Source organism: Hesperophylax consimilis, chromosome 22 (genome assembly GCF_061612785.1).
Source record: "Hesperophylax consimilis isolate HC1 chromosome 22, BYU_Hcon_1.0, whole genome shotgun sequence".
NCBI lineage: Eukaryota > Metazoa > Arthropoda > Insecta > Trichoptera > Limnephilidae > Hesperophylax > Hesperophylax consimilis.
Window position 1 is genome coordinate 1776217 of NC_142857.1, and position 22640 is coordinate 1798856.

General features: G+C 35.5%; 1 protein-coding gene across 3 annotated transcripts in view; it reads left to right on the top strand.

Annotated features, from left to right (window-relative positions):
* Positions 1–22344, top strand: part of Lim1 (LIM homeobox 1) — a 137687-nt gene extending 115343 nt beyond the window's left edge. For 2 of the 3 annotated variants that reach the window (XM_089644947.1, XM_089644949.1), the window contains exons 6-7: positions 18548–18833; positions 20801–22344. In XM_089644947.1, the coding sequence (XP_089501073.1) occupies positions 18548–18833; positions 20801–21042 (528 nt within the window). In that variant the 3' untranslated portion in view covers positions 21043–22344. The remainder of the gene's footprint in view (positions 1–18547; positions 18834–20800) is intronic. The other variant, XM_089644946.1, reaches the window with a different exon arrangement.
* Positions 22345–22640: the final 296 nt, after the last annotated feature.

Sequence of the window (22640 nt, forward strand, 5' to 3'; positions counted from 1 at the left end):
CTTCACACGTGACGATGACTTTTTTTGAAAATAATACCATATATGAAGAGATGGATGTTGATGATATGAGATTTGATTCCAATTTAGTGTGGGCACAATACGCTGCGAAAGATGGTCACAAATTGTCGAGGTAGGTTGAATTATTAGTAGATATCTAATGTACACAACAGAAAGAGGGTAAACATAAAAAAAATACAAAGAAAAGTTTGGTAATGCCGGCCTTGAGCCTGGTTTAAGACCGTTTTAACTAAACAAACGCCATTGTAATAATCAAGTTTTTCACTGTATTGACAATATTTACGCAAAGTTTTTTAGTAAGGCTGTTATTATGTATAAAAACAACAACAAAACTACAGATAATTTAGTTTGGGTCAAGTGAAAACAAGAGATTTAGTGAAGTTCTGGGGGCTACCCCTAAATATGCGAAAGACTCGCTCAAAAAATTATAATTAACTTTTGGGCGTTTTTAGCAATTTGCTTCATCCAAAATGTATTCGATCCAAAAATAATGCAATTCACAACAAATTTTAAATAAGATTTTTTCCTCATCTAAGAGTGTTGGATTACCATAAAATATATTTCTCACGCTCGTATTTCAAAATTGACAGTAACCGCTAATAAAAAATACAAAATATCTTGACATTCTGACCGTGGTTTATTGGTATAATAAACACAGCTTCCAGTACCTACCAATGATATAAGTCTCAAATTAATTATGATTATTAGCAGTCTTTCTCTATCTACTGATGAACGAGTACCTCCAATCACTCTTTTTGATAAAGATCAGTTAACATTTCAACAGATGCAAGTCGTGATAATGATGTAGCAGAACTACACATTACTGCTACAACGTCATCCTTCTTGGACGACTGACATCTTCAGAAACGTTCCAACCTTATTAAAATTCTTTAATGATTACTCTAATTCTTACTGATGCTCTCTCCTGTCATAGGTTAACTATGATCAGGGACACTTCTGCAGACTGCAGCCTGAAACTGCACACATAACAGTCGCGTAGATTGCGTAGTCATGAAGTGCGACGTGTTCTTCCGTCTCGTCTACCTTCAATCTTCATCAACCTTCCATCTTCTAAAATCTTCAATATTCATCAACCTTCCATCTTCACCAATTTTCATCAACCTTTAAGCTTCTTCAATCGTCGAAATTCTTCAGTCTTCCCGGATTATCACTTGGGTTAGCTTGAATTTGTCGGTCTCATTAATTGTCTCATTTGGTCTTGTAAATTGGTTTCACTATATATCTAAGTTATTTAAGATTGCGCTAAGTTATCAACATTTCACAGTTGTATATCTTCCGTGATAATGCTTGATTTAGTTTCCAGTTTCCACGCCGTAAAATTGAAATTGTTTCAAAATATCCCAAACCGACATGTGAAGCAATACTGACGTTTCGTTTACACTACTTTGTCTGGTACTTTGATATGTTTGGTGGTTACCTTCCCAGGATCGAAGGTAACCGCAGAATGCCGACATGGGCGCGAACTCCGTGCGCCGTGCGTCGGTCTGCGGTCGGCACCGATTCCTCCACCGCCAGGACAAACCGATACCGCGGGGCCTACCTCGCTCCTTGCTCTTTGCACCATCAGCAATATGTCCCTCTTCCAACGCAAGGAGGCGGTCTCCTTTGAGAGCGGGATCGCGGTTAGTGTAGGTTGTTCTGGTGGTTAAGAGGTTTCGTTGGTTGTACTGGTTTGTTGCGTTTTGCGGCCAGGGTAATGGCGCGAAGTGTGAAGCAAGAGTTATTACAAGGCGGTGGCGGGGCGATTGGCCGGGTGGCCTGGTGGCCTGGCGAGCAGGATGCTCGTCTTCCTGAAACATCACGAAAGCCGAAATCCACAAAGTTGATATCTTTCCGAAACTCAAAAACCGATGGCAATAAATAAAGCACAAAAGAATCTCATTACCTAACTAGATAATCACTTAAATACTGTAAAGAAATAATGTTCACATAACAATTTTTATGTTATGTATCAGTTTTGAAAGTGTATGTATGCACCTTTTGGTTTGGTTGGCACCCGTACTGGAACGATTCCTAAAAACTTCTCCTGCGGCGCATGTGTTAACCAAACATTTATAAATTGGCCTTACCATGTACAAACAGTTAATGATATCTGCCGGTTTTTACACACATAAATCGTTTTGACAAAAAATATTCGCGAAAAAATGATTTTTAGTATGGGTCATTCAAATAATAATAAAAAACATTCTAATTCTCTAACATAACAGTTTCATCTTTGATATATAAAATAGGGTGTTCCGAACTTCAAACACATTTGGAGGGTACCCTGGGCCCCAGCCGGTGGGTGGGGCCCCTGGGGGCGCCTAGGCCCCCCCGCGGCTCCCGGGACCCCCGCTGTGCCCCTCGGAACCTCAAAGGTGTGCACAATGGCGGGCCCCTTTAGTTGCAGGGCACAAAAAGACGAAAGCTGTTAATTATAAGATAGTAACATGTGTTTTTAGGGGATAAAAAGAAATAGGCAATAGACACGCATTAGAATGAATTATTTATTAGGTGTAAATCGTTGATTGTTGGTACTTAATGTAATACTTAGGGTTGAAACGTTTCGAAAGAAGTCCAAGTTTCTAGTTAAGGATCCGTTATAAGCGTTCAAAAAGAAGAAGAAGATTACTGAAAATGGCTTGAAAGGAGATATGTAAATACGAATGATAGAGGGAGCGCGCTAATATTAATAACACTACTTATTTAAAACAGATCAAAACTCTCTTGATATCAAAGAAACACTGGAAATTTTTTCATCTCTTTAATTTTAAATAACAGAACCAAATATAATAAAATAAAATACTTTTTGTTTTAAAACCACGAGTTTTTAATATTTTTTAGAACCCACCGGTTTCGCTTTACTCAAGCATCTTCAGGGTACAAATTATGCCTGAGTAAAGCGAAACCGGTTGGTTCTAAAAATTATTAAAAACTCGTGGCTTTAAAATAAAAAGTATTTTATTTTATTAAATATGTCAAACCACAAAGTGATTGCTTTCTACAATAATAGAACCAAATATGTTTAAAAAAAATTTGGGGCAGATTTTGCCATTTTTCTATTGAGGATATTTCATATAGATATAGATTAATAAATATATACACATAAAGCGGAAAATATATTTCCTACGCAGTGATGAATGACTTAGTATTTCATCCCTCGTTGCACAGGAAACATGTTTTCCGCTTGTATTAATTGTAATAGGATGAATCAGACCCTGGGAAAGTTTGTCAATTCAAAAGTTTTTTTTTTTTCATTTTTTTAAATTTGTTTTTGGGGTGTTATGCCGTGTTGCGCTAACTCCTTCTTAACAAAAATACTTTTAACCGTGAAAATCTTAATTCATATTTAAGTTTTTTTATACAAAAGTAAAACCTACTCCAACCGTCTGGAACCAGTGATAATATGCATCTGCTAAAGCCATTTCAAACAACGTTTCGATTTTAGATGGTAGTCATTCACAGGGGAAATACTGAAAGCAACCATCTATATTATAAGAACCCTAAGGACATCTACAAAAACGCCTTAATGTTTGTAGTTTAAATCTTTGTATTTGAAAAATACAGGTTATATTGATATGTCCTTAGATACAGGTTGCTTTGAGAGTCCGCTATATTTCATAACCAGTTATCAACTGGAAGTTAAAGCAGATAGTATGGGACTACCAGAGCGCCTAGTTTTGTCCTTGAGACAACTAGGATCTATCTGACATTTTGCTCTGTTTTTCACACTGTTTCTCCCACTATTTTTCTCTTTAATACCCTATTTAAAATAGTCCAACTTCAACAAAAACATGTTTCTATTTGTGCTTCGAGGTCATTTGTTTGGGACAACATCCACGGATAAAATTATTACGTCTTTTTAAAATCAAAATACTGTTAAAGATGTGACAGCACTAATAAAATAGGTGACCGCGCAGGTGGCCCTGTCCGAATAAATATAATGAAGGAGATGCGAAATTATTATAATATTTAAAAACACGTGTTCCGTTCCGACTTCCTCATAACTTTGTTTGTTATGAAATTTGTCAATTCATTATAGGCCTCTAGTCCCGTTTTTACCAGTAAAATGAATAATTTGACCAAATTTTTAATAAATTTATGATGTTTTATATCAGTAAGTTTTGTCCGTGTGGTTTCATCATCCAATTGCATGAAACTGAAAAATTAAGAAAAGTGGCACTCGTTGAAAAGTGAATATGCAGTATTTTAATTCAATTATCTTTAGGTTTAAAATCGTTATAATACATGCAAAACAATATGCAAATAACCATAAAAAATTGAACCACAAATTTTTTTTTAAAACAATCAGATTTATCCCTGTTGCTCTGGGTTTAGCTGATTTTCAGAGTAACACGTATTCATCTGCTTTTTTTACTTAGTTGTTTGGCTTGATGCCTTTTTTACATAGAGCGTTCAAGAAAATTCAATTAAATAAGTTTTTCACAATCATTTTATCATAATTTTCAGTTTTAGGACGGGTTGTTTCACAGAATTTTAACAATTCGTCAAATTATGTACTGTGAAAAAATCGACCCATGATGAAATAATAACAGAACTTGCATTTTAACTTTGAAATTCTGTCAAACAACCTGTTCTAAGTGTTTTTTTATTGGAACAACTTTTCTTTAATAAATTTTGAAGGTACACCCATCAATGTAATACAACATTGAAGAAGAAGATAATACTAATAAATTTAAACGAAACATGAAACAGAACAAGACACATAAAACAAAAAAAGTTCTCAACTGGGAATCGAACCCAGGATTTCTGTCTTTCCGGGACAACGTTTTTAACCACTCGAAAATTGGGATCTAATTATTATGCGTCATTTTCGCATTTCATCATGATATCTTATTTGGACCAACGCAGGTGGATGAACACGTGTTCGGATATTATTACGAATTTAATAACACTTTATCACGAAGCGGCTTGCAGTCGCGTTTTTAACAGGATGACTAATAATTTGAAAAGATTTTCAGTAATTTCTTCGATAAATCAGTATTACTAATTTTTCACATGGCAGATAGAACCTTGTTGTTCCAAGGGCACATAGTGCCAGGTCTCGCTGATCCCACGGGCTAGTGGAGCAATCTAGGTGTAATAAACGGCGAACACTCGTTTTCCGAGACGATAAATTGACCGATAATGACCCTTGTGGTGACACCACACTGTGACGTCACAGACAGTAAAGTCAGTGGATGTGTTTGAAAAAAGAAAGAGGCAATCGAATAGTGTCATGTCTGAAATAAATAATTTTTTTAAATTAGGGTTTTGCCCGTCCTAATGTTGTCAGAACAAAATGTTACACATCAATAATATTTGTCTGGTTTGTGGACGATTGGCTCAAAGTTGGATTCCCACTCCTACAATAACGTTTAAAATACATTTTTTTAATAAAAATTGCGTGCGTTTTTCTTTTTCTTCATTATCAGTAATTTTTAGTTAGAAAAATCGTATAATTAGTGACTTTTATAAATTTTATGTTTGCATCAAAATTTTATTATTTAATAAAATTATAAATTAATTACTAATAATAAACGTATTTCATAATTTCTCTAAAGCAGTGTTTATTTATTTATGTGTCTTGTATTTAGTATGTTCTAGAGAGATGTGCAGACAGAGATATTGAATAAAGGGTAAATGCAGGTAACTTCACTTATGGATTAATTAACTGAACGCAGTTGGTACTAACAAAAATATGTCCATAGAAGCGAAGCTAGCAGTCCACCATAGAAAGCTGGTACCTACCCTGATGTATGGAAGTGAGGTATGTAACTGGCAGAGAAAGGATGAAAGTAGACTGAATGCTGTAGAAATGAGATCCCTGAGGCGTATGTGTGGTAAAACCATGTATGATCGTATGATCGAGTCCAAGGCGTAATGAGTAAGATCAAGAAAGGGACGCTTATATGGTTTGGGCATGTAGAGCGAATGAGCGAAGAAAGGAGTGTAAGGAGGATATACGTTGCAAATGTGAATGGTCGGGGAATGGAAGCAGAAGTCGGGGATGCCCGAAGAAGACATGGCACGACCAAGTGAATCAGATACTTGAGTCGGGCCATGTCAAGAGTCAGAATAATAGAAGAGTATGTTTGAGATGATGTATGAATGAGGCAAGAAGTGTGTGCCAAGACCGAGTTGTTTGGCGGTCCATCCTCTCTGCCTATCCATGCGGGGAAACGGTGTGATGGTTAGATAGTTATATTTTAATTTTATCGCAAAGCGAAAATACTTGGACCTTCTGACTGAATATGTCAGAGGCCTAGTATAACAAATTTCAGATGCATTAAAAAAATACATAAGTCTTATATGTTCAGTTCATAAAATGAAAATATGCCGCTGTTCTTACAATAACTTGGTGGTGACATAATGGTATGATATATGTATATATATATATGATATATGACATATGGTCAGCATAGCTGCATTGCAAACAGTTGATCGGGTTCGATTCTGGGCCAAGCCACTTTTAAAAATAAAAATAAATTAATGTATTTTATTGTATGTTTTTGTATGCGTTTTTTTTAATGTTTTTAATTTTTCATCCCGTGATTTTTCCCTGGTCTGCGCTAGTAAGTATTTAAAATTCGAACGCCACCTTATACAAAAAATATTTATTGTTCGCGGTTGTTACTGCGGTTATTTAACAGAATGCCGAGATATCATATATAAAACTTGTATCTACCATTCAAATATCTCATAAAGCTAGATACCTCATAAAAACGGTCAATCCAATAACATCGTGCATTCGCACCCTTTACATGTAATCAATTCTACCTTTTGATTAGGTTCTCAATTAACCTGAATGAAATTTGTTGTAGGTGGGGATAGGTAGCCGACAAAGGGCGTCATAAAATTGACAAAAACTTTACTGCCGGGCAGTAAAGTGTTAAAAACATGGTAGCGATCCGCGAAATCAGGGTCAAATCCCATCAGGCTACCTTTGGACGTCACGGCATTATCGTTATTACCCTTACACCAACACCAAATCAACCTTTAATTTCGACATACACCAACACCAACACCAAATCTTAACACTAAACCAACCTTTAATTTTCACATACACCAACACCAACACCAAATGTTAACACTAAACCAACCTTTAATTTTGACATCCACCAACACCAACACCAAATCTTAACACTTATCGTCATCTATTTACACGACTAATTTCGGAATTAACTACTTACAAAATACATCGCAAATACGCAATACAACTCATCTGCTTAGTAACCTAGAACTTCTAGTAACAAACAAACCGTGGATTTGAGTTATCGTGGAACATTTTAAATCTTTTTTTTTCAGCATTGAAGATTGGTCACTGTCACCCATCAATAATATAAGAAGCAAAATTACTTCGTACGTTCCTTTCGAATGCTTCACGATGACGTGCGTGCGAGCTCCGACTGGGAACACTATACGATTTACCGAAATTTTTAAACACACGCGTTTTAATTTTTTAAAGTGAATTGAATAGAAAAGATACCAACGCGCGGATATATCGAAACCTGTTTTTACGAATCTTGGAAAATGTGCCATTTATTGTAGGTAGCATTAATTCTACTTCATCCAATTGAAGTGCAATTACAAAAAAACAGAAAAATGTAGAATTGTTTTATTTGTATATATTAAACTGTTTGTACGGTGTTGCTTTGGTAGTTAATTTTACGATACCTACGGTAAAGTTTCTATCCTCCTTGTAAGGTTTGAGGGGTATAGAGGGACGTCAGCGGCGCAGTTTGATTTATGCATTTCTTGTCCCAAAATATGATATATCTCCAAGTTCGGATGACTGGATGCAATTGATCAACATTAGGCCGTTTTTTTAAACAAAAAGCAGCCTGAATGTAGATATTATGGTATTGAGGCTCAGGATAATCATGGAAAAGTCTTGTAAAAGCAAACTGCAAATTGTCAACTTCTAACAATTTTTTTTAGTTATTATATGTTTTGATATTGTAACCCAGACTTTACGAAAAAAAAATTATAATACTTTACAAATGTCAACACAAACTTTCCCTTTCAAACGTGCAAGTTTCACTTTTATGATATTTGACTACGAATCAAGAAAATTTTCAAATTAATTAAAACAACCGTCGGTGGAATTATTTTTTCTTTGATGGGAGAAGGGCTTGGATATTTTCATGCAAGATTTACAGGAAACGTGCGTTAGGTATGTAGGTAGGTCTAGATACTAAAGACTTTAAATAAATATATAATTTTTGGTTCTAGTTTTCGTCTTTTGAGACATTTGATTTTTTATTTTTTTATTACTGTTACAACTGCAACTTTCTTTGTTTCCATAAAATGTGAACTGTTTTTACGTAACTCATTATTGCCCTTATAGTCCCGAGTCCTTCAATTATTAATTCTCATCGGATTGGTTTTTGGGCAGCCGAGATGACCCACTGTGCCGAGTACAATTTATCATTGTTTCTGGGCCCTTGTGCCCGCTCGCTAGCGCTGTAAATAACCACTCCACGTTGCCTCTCATCTATGACGAGGATTTTACACTTTTATAACATTTCTGGGTGGCCGATGACACCAACATATATAATACGTTATCAAAAATAAAAACAAGTGTTTTCAATATAAATTTATACTTCCACATCAACATAACGAATGATATCCAATTTGTTTCTCCTAACAAAAGACAAAACAGAAAAATTCTATAGTTTTGCATATATAACAGCAAAACCTATAAAACCGTGATATCTGACGTTATCTCAAATATGCACAGTTTTGCGTTTCGTAAATTTTTATGAAATTCTATTTCGGTTTGAAACGTCATTTCACTTCAGTCTCCTGCTATGTTTTTTTCTCGTTTTCATAACAATTACTTTTCATTACAAACGCATTAAACTTTTATAATATAACAAGCTGCAATAATAAATTCTGCCTAATTTACTCAACACAAACCATAATCCGTTGAATTCGCGCCATTATAATTCAGATTTATGCAACAGCATGCCAACTTATAGGTTTGTAGTTGTATTTCCGCCCTTCTTACCTTTTGGGGCGGTACAGCGCAGTTCGGCATCCCGCAGGGCTCTCCCTTGTGCCCCTTTTTATACCCCACATGGATTAGAGATATATTCCCCTGTTTTAACAAAATGTTTTAGACATCCTGCTAAATTACTTGTAATATTTGTAAAAGTTTGAATTACGTAAGTTGATAAAGATTGACAGTAATCCCATTGTCTTTAAATGCATTACTCTATTTTAAAATTTTTATAAATTTCCTAACATTGAGTCTGACCGGAGCCAGTGAGTCTATGGCAACTCTAATTTGAGGGATGTTATGAGGAAAGAGGCAGAAGGGGGAGATGCTGGGGAAGAACTCGGCTGTCTAGACCTTATCACTAAACAACATCCAAATCCTTTTAAATCATCGCGCAACGTCTCGATTCTTACTGGTTTCCTTTCTCCGTGGTTATAATACTGCGAGTGTCCACATTTTTAACAGATTTAAGTATTGATTTCGCTTCAAACCTCGATTGTTAACAGGATTCCAAAATGTCAGCCCGATTGGCGCCACAGAGCCTGAAAAAAAAATTTGCGTTTGTGCCCGGAAAAATGATGATTTTCCACAAATTCAAGTTTATGCAGATTTACTTAGTACAGAGTATAAGTAAAAAAATCTTTGGGACAATTTCTCACGTGGTATTAGAATAAAATATCTTAAAAAATATATTTCAATTAAAAATAGGCCTTTGTTACTCAATCACCCAATAGTTACAAACTACTCACAGTTTATAAAAATTTCAAATTGCTCTTCTGAAAAGTTATTGACTTCTACTCTTTATGCTTATCATGATAGATTTTAACTGCATTTGGCGTTTGAAATCAAAATCTATAAGAGCCTTTCACATTCTTTCAAAAACAGTATTTCAATTTTGGGATATGTTAAAAATCAGCGAATCTATTTGTAATTTTGATGAAAATAATATTATTATTTTGTCTAGGCTTGAGCCTAAACAAAAAAAATAATCAGTTAACTTTTAACTGTATTTTTTTAGTTAACTCCTTGAAGGGTTAGCTCTGATTTGTACTGGTCTATGACCAGTACAAAGGCGATTTAGTATCGTAGAGTAGTTGCTAGTTGTTGCATCTCATTGCTTGTTTCTATTATTGTGATGATGACAAGTGACAAGGTACCGACGAGTCATGACAGAATAAGCTCCGAGTCTGAACGTGTGGTGGGTCTTGCAACTCAACCCTTCACTGCGGCTGAATGCGGATATCTGCAGGTGACAGCTCTATGAGAGCAAGCCTTAGAGTAACAATAAACCGATCAAATTAATAATTATTATTAATAATTAATTTTAAACGGCCTGATGGGTTTTTACGTGATTTACTGCATGATGCAGCGACAAAAAGAGTTTTTTAATTGTTAGAAAACAACAAATAAAAATCTTAATAAATGAACATAATACAATGATTCTGTTAAAAAAGCTTGTAGTATGCCAATATCCTGATAAAATTTTAGTCATTCAGAATATATAGAGAACACGTGTTATTTTACAAAAAGTATCACGACGGAATGCGACAAAATCTGTCTGTCAATATCATAGGTAAACATTCGCTTTTAACTAATACTTTGTTCGTTAAAGGCAGCCAGTCCTGTTTTAATAGGAAAACGAATGATTGGACCAGATTTTTAATGAATTAACAGTATTTTAAATCAGTTAGTTTTCTCTGTGTAGGTATAAAGTTGCATTTAAAGATATATAATATAAAAGAAAAGAGCTAGAATAGAATTTCAGAAACCAGTTTTAAAATTGCAGACGACGTAAAAGTAATACAATATAATACTACATAATTTACAACAATAAGAAAACAATAACTAAAATGGTGACCGGGTTTGTTATCAAAATGACAATTCAACAAACCTCCAAAGTCTCTCCAAGACCCATCATCATCACTCCTTATCCTCAAAAAGACCTTCCCCAAATATAACATAGGTCCTGAAAGAAATTATTTTCCACAAGGCCTCTTGTGTGGAGTGAAAGTAAAAAAAATGTATATACAGGGATTTCCAATAAGAGGTGTTATTTTGATATTCAATCGTAAAAGATCAATGGTTTCGTTGCTTGTGTGGCACGTAACGCCGTCTTGTTGAAAGTAAACGTTGTCCAGATCAATACCATCCAATTCCGGCCATAAAAAATCGTTAATCATCTCTCGGTAGCGCAATACATTCACCTTAACTATTGCTCCAGCCTCATTTTCAAAAAAATAAGGTCCAATGACTCTGCCGGACCATAAACCGCACCAAACAGTCACACGTTGAGAATAGAGAGGCTTTTCAACAATAACTCTTGGGTTTTCCGAGCCCCAGATGCGACAATTTTGCTTGTTGACGAAGCCACCGAGGTGGAAATGGGCCTCATCACCCAAGATGATTTGCATTTGATTCACTCAAGTGAATTTTAATAATTTCAATGCGTTGTTGAAGCATGTATCGTTCCATTTTTATTAATGACGTAGTTTCTACTTGTCAAATGTTAAAAAATGACAGCTTCAAAAGTAATATCTACCAGAATAGCGGGCTATTCAAAATAACACCTTTTATTGGAAAACCGTGTACATAAATATGGGTTCATATATAATCATAATTAGTCGGGTTTGACTTGTATCTGGTACCTTACATAATCAAACACAAAACAGTTCTTACAACACGATGACTATTTAAAAATTCGAACCTACTTTGAAACACGACAACAATAATTTATTCCTTTATAAAAACATTAAAAAAAAACAACAAGAAAAAATAAATAAATTCCGCCGCAGACACCAATAAAATCGTACAATAATTCCTGGTAGTGATCGTAACTCATAAACTTCGCAATATGATAAACTAACGATGCAAAAAGGAGAATAAAAAAAGATTGAACTAGAAGTAAAGTGCTAACACATCCCGAGTCAGTCCCACTGGCAGTGCCGGGCAGGACCTAGGACCACGCGGCGGGGGGTTGTCTCTTGTCTGAGCGCTCGCCACCGACGGTCGATTCTGTTCTCCTGGCCGTTCTATACTCTACCAACTATACCTTCTACCTACCTGTTGTCTGTACCAGAAGTCTTCAACCTTTTTCTAGTTAATAATAATAAAAAAATACCTGAAAGGCGCTTTTTTTACAGAAGGCCATGAAGAAAATAATTTTCTTTCGAGGCCTTTGTAATGGTTGGGGATGCTGTGTGAGGGGTTTTTTAAGGGAAAAGAAGGAGAGAAATTTCTGGGTGGGTATGAATCTGTGAGTTAATGTGTCTAAAACTAACGGACACATGAATCCATCCCTACCACTGCGATGCAAGGCGATGAGTCAAGATTCCGACTGAACAATTTAACAGGTCTCTCGCAGTAGGTAAGCAGATGTATCCGCCGTCAAGACCTTACCGGGTTTGAACTCGTGCACCCCTGATAAATCACCAAACGTAGTGAAACACTTGGGGTGACCTGTGGCAGGGGTGTTGGTTATCCAATAAATGTTTCCCGGGGAGACGGTACCCACACTCGCCTCCCGAATTGAAAAACGCTATTCAATTTATCTACATGGAGAAAAAAAAATATTTCTAATTTATTGAGAATTTCTTCAAATTATTCGTAAATCGACTAAAAGCGGGATTGCAGGCCCTTCACGAATGAATTGAAAGGTTTCCTAATAAACTTTTAGTAAAATACGAACGATGTCGTAACAAGTGTTCATAAAAAATATTTTTTTTCCGCATTTCGTCATTGTATATTATGAAGGCAAATGCAGGTGCATGAACACGTGTTCCGACATGTTAGGGATTTACTAAAAGTTTATCAGGATCAGGAAACATCCTACAATCCAGTTTTTAACCGGATTACCAATAATTTAAACAGATTTTAAATGATTTTTTTTTTATTTTTTTTTTTATAGTGAATACCTCACAAGAGTCCCAACTGCTCCCGTCTGGAGCCAGTGAGACTATGGCATCCCCAATTGGGGGATGTTGTGAGGCTGAAGGTAAGTGGGGAAGGGAAAGAGGAAGGTGGGGAAGTACCTGGCTATTCAGATCTAGTCACTAAACACGGCTAAAGCCATTTGGAGCAATGTTTCAATTCTGAATGGTGGTCTTACACCAGGGCGATACTGGTAGTATCTTCCACTCTGGAACGTGCCGCAAATATACTATATATTATTTTAATTAATTAATTGTGAAATAACACAAATTAATCAAATAAAATTTATTTGCGCACGCCGGGTTCGAACCCGCGACCTTCGGAATGGCAGTCCAATGCGTTACCACTGGACAATGCCGGCCGTCAAATATATGCAATATGCAATACCCAGTTTTATCCATGTTATTTTTTTATTTATAAACAGATACCTACGGAAAACATACATACATAGAAAGTTTAAACTTCGAGAAGATACAATTTACACTCAGAGGACACTATGAAAAGGAGTATTTAGGACTGGAGATTTTTTATGAAATGCTTACAAATTCTTAGTTGCTTACATTTTTTACACATTTAGTTATTAAAATGTAGTGCCAATAAACAAACACATAACACCTTAAAACATTTGAAGTAATACAAAATATTTGTATTAGTACAAAACCTTTTGTAGTTAATACAAAGAAAAAGAGTTGGGTCAAATATATTTTCTGAGGTAGCGCGAAATTTTATATTATTGTGTTAAAAATTTGTAGTTTTGCATTTTGTATGAGGTACTCAACAAATAAGGGTTGGTATCAGAGATCCGACGTGTTCTGCTAGTTTTAAAATTAGCTATAACACTTAAAATTTCCAAACTCAGTGGCTTACCACCGACCAAACAGTATTAAAATTATCAATTATTATTTCAAAATCCAATATTCCGTTTGAACACCTCTGCGGTCGGGTAATATAAAATGTTTAACATGCTTGCGCCGGCAAACCGTATCAAATTGCTCATAGAACTTGCGGCGGAGGCGAAAAAAATCATTATTGCAAAAACTGCGAGGTGTTTTTTTTTCCTATGGTCTCCTGTAGCCACAAACTGCGGGAACAAAAGGCGCGCGGAAAAAACAAAGGAGCAGGGAAAAACGAAAGGGACAGTGGACGGACAAACAGACAGACAAATAGACAGACAAACGAACAGACAAACGGATGGGTCCACAGACGGACCCACAGACGTTTCGGTTTATGTTTTATTACTGTTTTATTATTAATGGGAAAGACCTTGACACATATTGTCATCGGAGTCATTTGCACCGTAAGATAGATCCCCTGTTATGATATTTTATTCTGTCGGGTGAGATTTCTTTTTTCTGTCGGTTTCTTTATAGATTTTACATCCAAGTGCCAATTGATTGTATCTTTTTTTAACATTCGGATCTTTTGCAAATTATGACGTTTTAGCGTTATTTATGTGGTATTAGAATCACATTAAAATCTGTGCTGTTAGGTCAATATATATTATATGGGAATCATGAAGTGCTGGAAAGTAATTTTGTGATTAATAAAGGACGAGTTGTTCCACAGAATTTGAAAAATTTATCAATTTTCAAGTTTAGCAAAGGTTTTCTTCAAGTTCTGTTGTTATATCATTGTAAGCCAGTTGTTTCACGAAACTGTGAAAATGACAGAACAGGAATAGAATGTTTTCAGAACTTTAAAATTAACTGAAGATTAACAACCGGTACTGAGTTGTGTGTTCATTTTCGTTTCTTCTAACTATGTTATGTACAGAGTGTTCGGGGGTAAAGTGCACTAACTTTGGTAGGTGAAGTTGCAGTGATACATAATATAAATTTCTACATTTTGCTGAATGGTTTGTATTGAAAAATATTCTTCTACGGAAAAACAATAGAATTTCGGAAATTTTTTCAAATACATTAATTTGAATTTCAATTTTTTTTCGTGAAAGAGTGAATGCAAATCTTCCCTACATCCGCTCGAACTGAAACTCGGCATATAGACTCGTTGTCGATGACAATGCATTCTTTCAACGTTTGATGGCTATCGCGCATACACAAGTCGACATATATGTATTTCTCTGAAATTGGATGACCTTACAGCAGTTAATATACGAACTAAATGTCAGTCCTCATCAATCTGGATTTCGCTGAAATTGTTAGCGCGGCTCCAGTACCTGGAGAGGAAGGTTCAATCCTCTGTCAAGCCAAAAGTAAAATATTTTTAAATACGTCTATTAATAAAAATATATGTATTATTGTAAAAAACTATTTTTTTACTTTTGTCGTCATATGGATGAACTCTCTATTTTACCCCCGGACACCCTGTATAAACAAAGAAATCAGATAAGTGTAAACCGATTTATAAAGCCAACTAAAAGTTAAAACTATTGAGAAATTTAGTGTTTAGCCTTATCATAATATTTTAAAAATAGAAATATTTTATCAATTTAAAAGTAAGGAAAAATTGGGCTTATTTCAGACACAGAGACATACCCACACGCTTCTACCATTTATTTATCTCTTCAATGTTTTGAAGTCATTAACTCATTAGAGTTGTTTCTGTATGAATTACCTCCCAGTACTGCATTCTATAAATAGGATAAAACAACATTGATGGTAAAGGTGTACTCGGTAACGCGACGTACTCACAAGTACTTAATCTCGTCTGACGGATTTATATTCATCTTGTAGTTGTGATTCTGCAATCAAGGTAATAAACAGCCGCTGCCTATTACTGTTATCATGCTCGATACTCGAAAATGAATCGATTCATTTGAACGAATATAAAATTTACGAGGTGACCATTACCCACATTTACAAGATAATAATTACGCGATATTCTGCAACCACTGGAATGAGATAATACTCACTTAATGTCAGCAGTATCTAATTTACACCCTTTTTCACCTATTCATACGATATATTAATGATTTTTCGAAGGAAGCAATTACTTTGGGTGTAACATTATATATTAAATGAAAAAAAATCTTTGTAATACAACACTTTTATTGAATTGATAAATGACAGTCAACTAGTTTTCGCTTATCGCAAGCTTCATCAGGGCTAATTAACTAACCATAATTATTATGTCTGATAATCGAAAAGAATCCACTCATTTGAACGAATACCTACACGATTCCTATGCAAGATTCAACATTACACAAAATTTCCACTCGCTTCAAATAAATATGGTTTATGTGACATCTCCACGAGTAATTTATCGCATTCAACAACCACAAAATTGTCATTATACTACTTTATTTATTTATAAGCTGTGAAAACTATTATACATACAAAAAAAGAAAATATGTGTATTATATTTATTTCTTCTTCAATAATCGCATTTGATATATGTATTACTTATTTCGCTTTGGTTATTTCAATGTTCTCATTTTTACTTTATGGTACTTACTACTAATTTTATTGTTACATTACTGAATATGGATTAAATTCCAAACGTATGTTACGCTTATAATTCTTCCTTTTCTGGTGCCCTATCCTATAAGGAGGTTCGCCAAAATCAGGCTACTATTTATCTAAATGGTTCAGCCCGAAACAACTCTGCAGTTAAATTATCAAACAATATTATTACAAACAATTTATAAAAATCTTTAAAGCGAGTGAATGTTTGAATTCACTACTTAGATAATTTAAGATTTTTTTAGCTGATCTGTTTTATCATTTTACACAAATTAATAACATTACATAACAGGTACATATTTCTGATTTCATCAAATTTGATCGAAGGATTGGTAAAATTTTATAAAGATTCGTTCAAAAATAACGAATCATTCCGTGTCAAACACCACCAGTTGATTGGTAGATATGTTATTTCCGCGTTGGTTGCAAGATTTGACATAAATTGATTTAAGGCGATTCAGTTCATCGTGTTACATCGGAATCGGACGAAATAACGCACAGTAAGGATACGCAGATAAGGTTGACATTCCCACTTAACACCAGCCGCCTGTTTTGATTTAAGCAAAAAAATACCAAAATGCCTGTTTTATTTTATTTTGTGAAGTCTTTTCACATTTTGCTATAAAACCATATAAGAAAAGGGGTTCGTTAGTGGGTGATTTTAGGCCTGATACTTATAAAAAGACATAATTAAAACAGTATTAAAGACCTCGCAGTATTTAATTAAATCATCTATAATATTTATCAAATTTTCACACAAAAACCATGATTTATGCGAGTTTTACGAAGATTCGTTATAACGAATCGTTCAAAATAAAACACAATTAGTCGTAGAATGGTAGGTTAACTCCAAGTTGATTGCGAGATCCCTGACATAACAACGCCACTAATTATTCATCTTCTCTGTTCTTTGTCTCATCAAATAGCAGGTATATTCCTGAGAGATGTTGCAATTTCATCTCGTTTGTTCCACTTTATTTCTCCTCTTCCATCTGCAGATTAATTTGGTCCATTTGTTTCAGCCTCTGGCGTATACATTATGTAGGTTTTATGTTCTTCACCTTTTTGTCTACAAATATTTTTCTTAAAATATAAAAAAAAATACATAATTAATCTTCGTTGTTTCGGAAGGATTTCTCGCGGCAAAAAATAGCCTCTTGGAGATGTCAGTTTTTAATTTCGTACGTCTGTTTCTGCTATGATTTTGACGTTTTTCGTTTTGGCTGATTAGTCTGAGATGACCTTTTGCCCTTTGTGTGTATGTTACGTAATGATAATGATGCTGCAGCATCTTTCACGTGGAATTAATGCTTGATGCGCATTCCCGGATTTACCATAGGGCTAAAAGCGCTATAGAGCAGAGGGCCTAGTACAGCCATATCGACAACTAAGCAGAATCGATATAACAAAGTAAGCTGCCGGTGTTTGTTCATCAATATCGCTAGCACGCCTGTCTTTTCTTAATACATCTAAAATTTTTCTAACTTCACGAAAAATATAACGATACTATGGAATGAGTTAGTTTTTCGAGTATCTATGAATTGTTTTAGAGATAATATTATGTTTATTTAAAAAAAAAAACGATACACGTTAGCCATAACCCGTGACAACCTCAATAATTGTGAAAACGCAAGTATGTCGTGCTCAAATCTATCTTCGTACATTGAAGCAGCCAGCAATTTTGGTTTGATTTTAATCGGCAGATTTCTGTTTTACTCGTACGTGTCTAGTGTTAGATGATTATTATTCTTGTGTTTGAGAACCGCACGACAACTCTCGTACACCGCTTCAATCTTAATATCTACAAATTATTGAAATAACATATTAATTACTTTAAGAAACAATTATTATTTGCTTCGGGTGTCGCAAAAATGCATTAAACTTCTAATTTAGTTAAATTTAATATACCTACGCGATAATTCCCGTGTCGAGTTTACGTAACGTTGTTATATTAGGAATAACGATTTCGGCAAATGTCACATAATACTAACAAGATTTAACGTAGCGTCAACAACAAATTGCGCTCATTACTAAATTTCCATCTCCTCGGTAGTTTTTTTTCAGTAATGAAGTCCAAGTGTTGATTGAATATTGCTTGCGTATAATTGAGTCGGAATACAAGCATAATTAATTTGTGAATTTTCTATAATTATCAAATCTCTGTTTTAATTCGCAGGTCTGGTTCCAAAACAAGCGTTCGAAAGAGCGCCGCCTCAAGCAGCTGACCTCCATGGGGCGCGGGCCTTTCTTCGGGTCCTCGCGCAAGATGCGCGGCTTCCCCATGAACCTGTCTCCGGGCGGGCTGGATGAGGCGGCAGCCGCCGCTGCCGCAGCCGGCTTCCCGTACTTCGCCACCGCGGACGGAAAGTTCGAGTTCGGCTACGGGGGACCTCCGTTCCACGCGCATGACGGACCTTTCTTCCCGCACCACGGCCCTGGACCGATGCCCTTCGGACAGCAAGGTAATTACACATTCTTTTGTTGGTCCTTGGTAAATATGCACAGACTCGTCTCATCCTTAAATTACAACGAGGAACAACAACTATTTCTGAAGAACCGATTTGTAAAGTAGGTTCTTAGTTTGGGTTTAATTAAAAAAAGAAGAGAAAAAACTAGCCTGAAAATCTATTATTTAATAATTTGTATTAGATGAGGAACTCCTTTTCATATTTACCAGGTCCTTATCTATTCCATAAAAAAATATCCATAATTCTCTTTATTCCGCTTCGTAAGCCTTCTGGCATCCAGTTTTCGACATCTCCTTAGAAATTTCTAACTTAACCTCAATAAAGGCCTTATTTTTTGGTTTTAACCAAAGCTGAATAGTCTCTATTTTTTCTTCTTTGCACTCCTCTGATATTGCAGAGTTTTGCGTAATTTTTTAACTATCCCTTTCTGTAATTTTGCTCAATCTCTTATTCTCCAGAAGTCTTTTGGTCGCCTTCAACTGGCTCAGATTTTTTTATTGATTCTTGTTGGTTGTTGCCTACTAACACTTTTTGACTTAACCAACATAACCGAATATTCAATATTCTAATTTTATTCTAACCTACTCTGGAATAACCTCTCTCTTTTGATTATCTGGCTTTATCTGATAGTAAAGGCTTTTGTTCATACTTTTACCGAACCCTTTATCATTCTTATTCATAAGCCTTCACCAGAATATTCACACCAATTCAGCTTTGGATATACAAATAATTTTTGTATATACAAAGCTGGATCTTTGAATTCTTGACAGCTCCCACACATGAATTCCTTTCAACCCAATCCATTTTCCTTAGTTTCCTGTGAATGTCTGACAAATGTCTTCTTTTGGATTTTATGTATAGCCTCTGTCAGTATTTTAAGTAATTTTGGAAGTAACACCCTTAAATGTCTCTGGATTTGCCTTTTCTTGGGGCTTTTCCCATTCTGGTCTAACCTACCATAAAAATTCTTTACTTAACCTCGCGTTAAACTTTGCAAATTTGTTCAAACCTAATTTGATGTGTCATTATTTCCACCTAAGTACTAACTAACCAGCTAGTAGGAAATATTTAAAGTTTGTTGTTTTTCCTTACAAGGCTTTCTACATTATGCCACCCTTCTTATGTAAGGTATTTTAAAGCCGCCTTTAATAATCTAATGAGGAACTTTTCTTCCCAATCGACTGTTCTTTAGATCCAACCCATTACACCTTTAGCACAAATATTATTGAAATGGTATTCTAACCAAAAAAGTACTATAAAACAAGTTCATTATTAGTTTACGTCGTTGACGTGCTGATTCCTCAGTGACGTTGCATTGTAGACTTTACGGGAAGTAATAAATTGCATGCTTTTACTATTAATTCAAAACCTTTATTTTTATAGTATAAACTTTCAAAGTCATCAGTTCTTTTGTATGTCGGTGGTTTTTACAAAACATTTTTAACGTAGATTTCCAACTCCGAGAACAACAAAACTTTGAACAAATTCTGTGAAAGTCTTCCAAAGTTCGCGGTGAGTTAATAAGTATATTGTTAATTCAACGTTGCTCCAAACGCCCTTTCCTCCGCGTTCTGCCCATCAGACCTTTATACACAATTCACTAATAAATTAAAATTATAATCATTATTCGTGTTGAGTTTAAAGCCTTGTCTGTATGTGCATTCGAGACGACATGCACCAAGTTATTATTCTTGTGCAATATGTCAAGATATGTATGCAGCAACGTCACTAATAGTACATAGGTATATTTTATACAAAATGTCATCAAAACTATTTGTTTCATTCAGATATCACTGTGATCTCGGTTTGATGCTCACAAAATTAAAACCTATTTCAAAGAAATTGCTGTTCTGAGAGTTTTGGCAGATAAAGGCATCAGATTCGATCGCAATTAATAACCACTGAATAAAGCAGAAGAATCGATGAAATCTGAGTTCCGAATTGTACCCCTTGCTGGACAGTTTTGTTTGTTCCAGGTATGGATGGTCACGGCGGAGGCATGGGCCCCATGGGACCGTTCGAACCCGGCCTGGACGGGGGCTTCCTGGGCCAGGGTGGCCCGCAGCCCGACCACCACCACCTTCTCGGGGGTCCGCTAGGCGGCCGGGGGGGGCCGTCCCCCGACTTCCTGCCCCAGCAGCAGCAGGGCGGCTTCCAAGAGGGCCCCCCGGGCATGCACGGCAACGAGGGCCTGGTCTGGTAGCTGAAGGCCGAGCCGCGGGATTGCATCGAGTGATGATGCCCCTGCGGCTGCGGGGTTCAGCCCGAACAGGACCTGACAGGACCCCGCAACTACTCTAGTGCAAGAACAGCTTGCTTGGATCACTAAACGACACCGGAAAGGACAGGCGACACGATATCATTTGAAACAAGTGTTTCTACAACAACCATTAGATTGCGATTGATTGTTAACGATGAAACTGAACATACAACTTGATCCAATATTTTATCTGGTAATCAATATAGATCAAAATGTGCACTTCACTAAAAGCGTTTCTCATACCTTCCCCAATCAACAGGATAAGGTCCTCCCACAGCCGTTGTGCCCACATGATGATGCACAGGTAAAACGGCGATTTGTGAATGCGGTGCGAACATGTTGTCAAAGAATGCCCGCTGCATGTTTTGCCGGGCGGGATTGATGAGGTCCACAAGGCGGCCTGACGCCCTAGACTGGATTACTGACCAATATTTTTTCCTTTGACCTCCGACCATACGAAAGAAGAAGAATAAGAATACCTTCCCCTATGATTTAATGTGATTTATTGAGATCTGCTTTATCGAAATATCTATAACCTATCATCATCTATTTATATAAAGTAAACAATTGTCTCTGGCGGCCAGCGGGCGGCGTTTGATTGATTTTTATCTACAATTTTATTCCGAGATTGGTGGAATTTTTTCACACTTGACCTTCAAAATAAGAGGAAGATCACTGTCTATGTCTGATTTGATTTGATTCGAAAAAATCTGTCAACGCCGGGGACTTCAGCTCGTTGAAAATAAAAAAAAGTTGAAGATTCATCTTCAGTATAAAATAACGACAACATCACCAAACCTTCCTTGCCTCCCGAAGTATTCACAATGGCTGTAGACAGAAGAAGTAAAAAGAAAGCTTTGAGACTTGCAAACTCGATCAGAATTACATATCAAAATTTAAATTATCAAGACGACTGTAAACGACTCGTGCCAAGATTTTGAAACCTCAACACCAACTGTCAAAAAAGTGATTACCAAAACGAATATATTGCCCACAACTTAATTCGGAAAGTTACAATGACATCTCTTTGCAGTTTGGAATGTCCAGTTGGTATTATTTATGAAAAGGTCATTGAGTATTATTCACCTTCAACTTAACTTGGTATTGGTGAATATGTTGGTGTTTCAACAACTAAATAATAACATGTTATTATTATTATACTTGCAAGAAAAGATTTGATTTAATCAAAACAACAAAAGATGCACAAGGAAACGAAGAAATATATATCAGTGTTAATATCTCAAAAACTATCTCTAAATTAAGTGTAAAAAGATTTATTTAAATATTCGTATTGTGATTGTAAAAATATATATTTAAAAAAAGTTGTAGCTTGTTTTTTCTATGCTTTTCGTTTTGCTTCAAAGGGAATTTATTTTCGAATTTCAAAAACACTGCGGCCATCTCGAGTGATATTTGCCATAATATTTATTTTAAAGTGCTATTTGACATTATTTTTGAAAAAAAATTAACCGAAATTCTTATAAACATTATTAATTTGTGATTATTTAATTAATAATTATTATAACTATTTGTTTTAATGG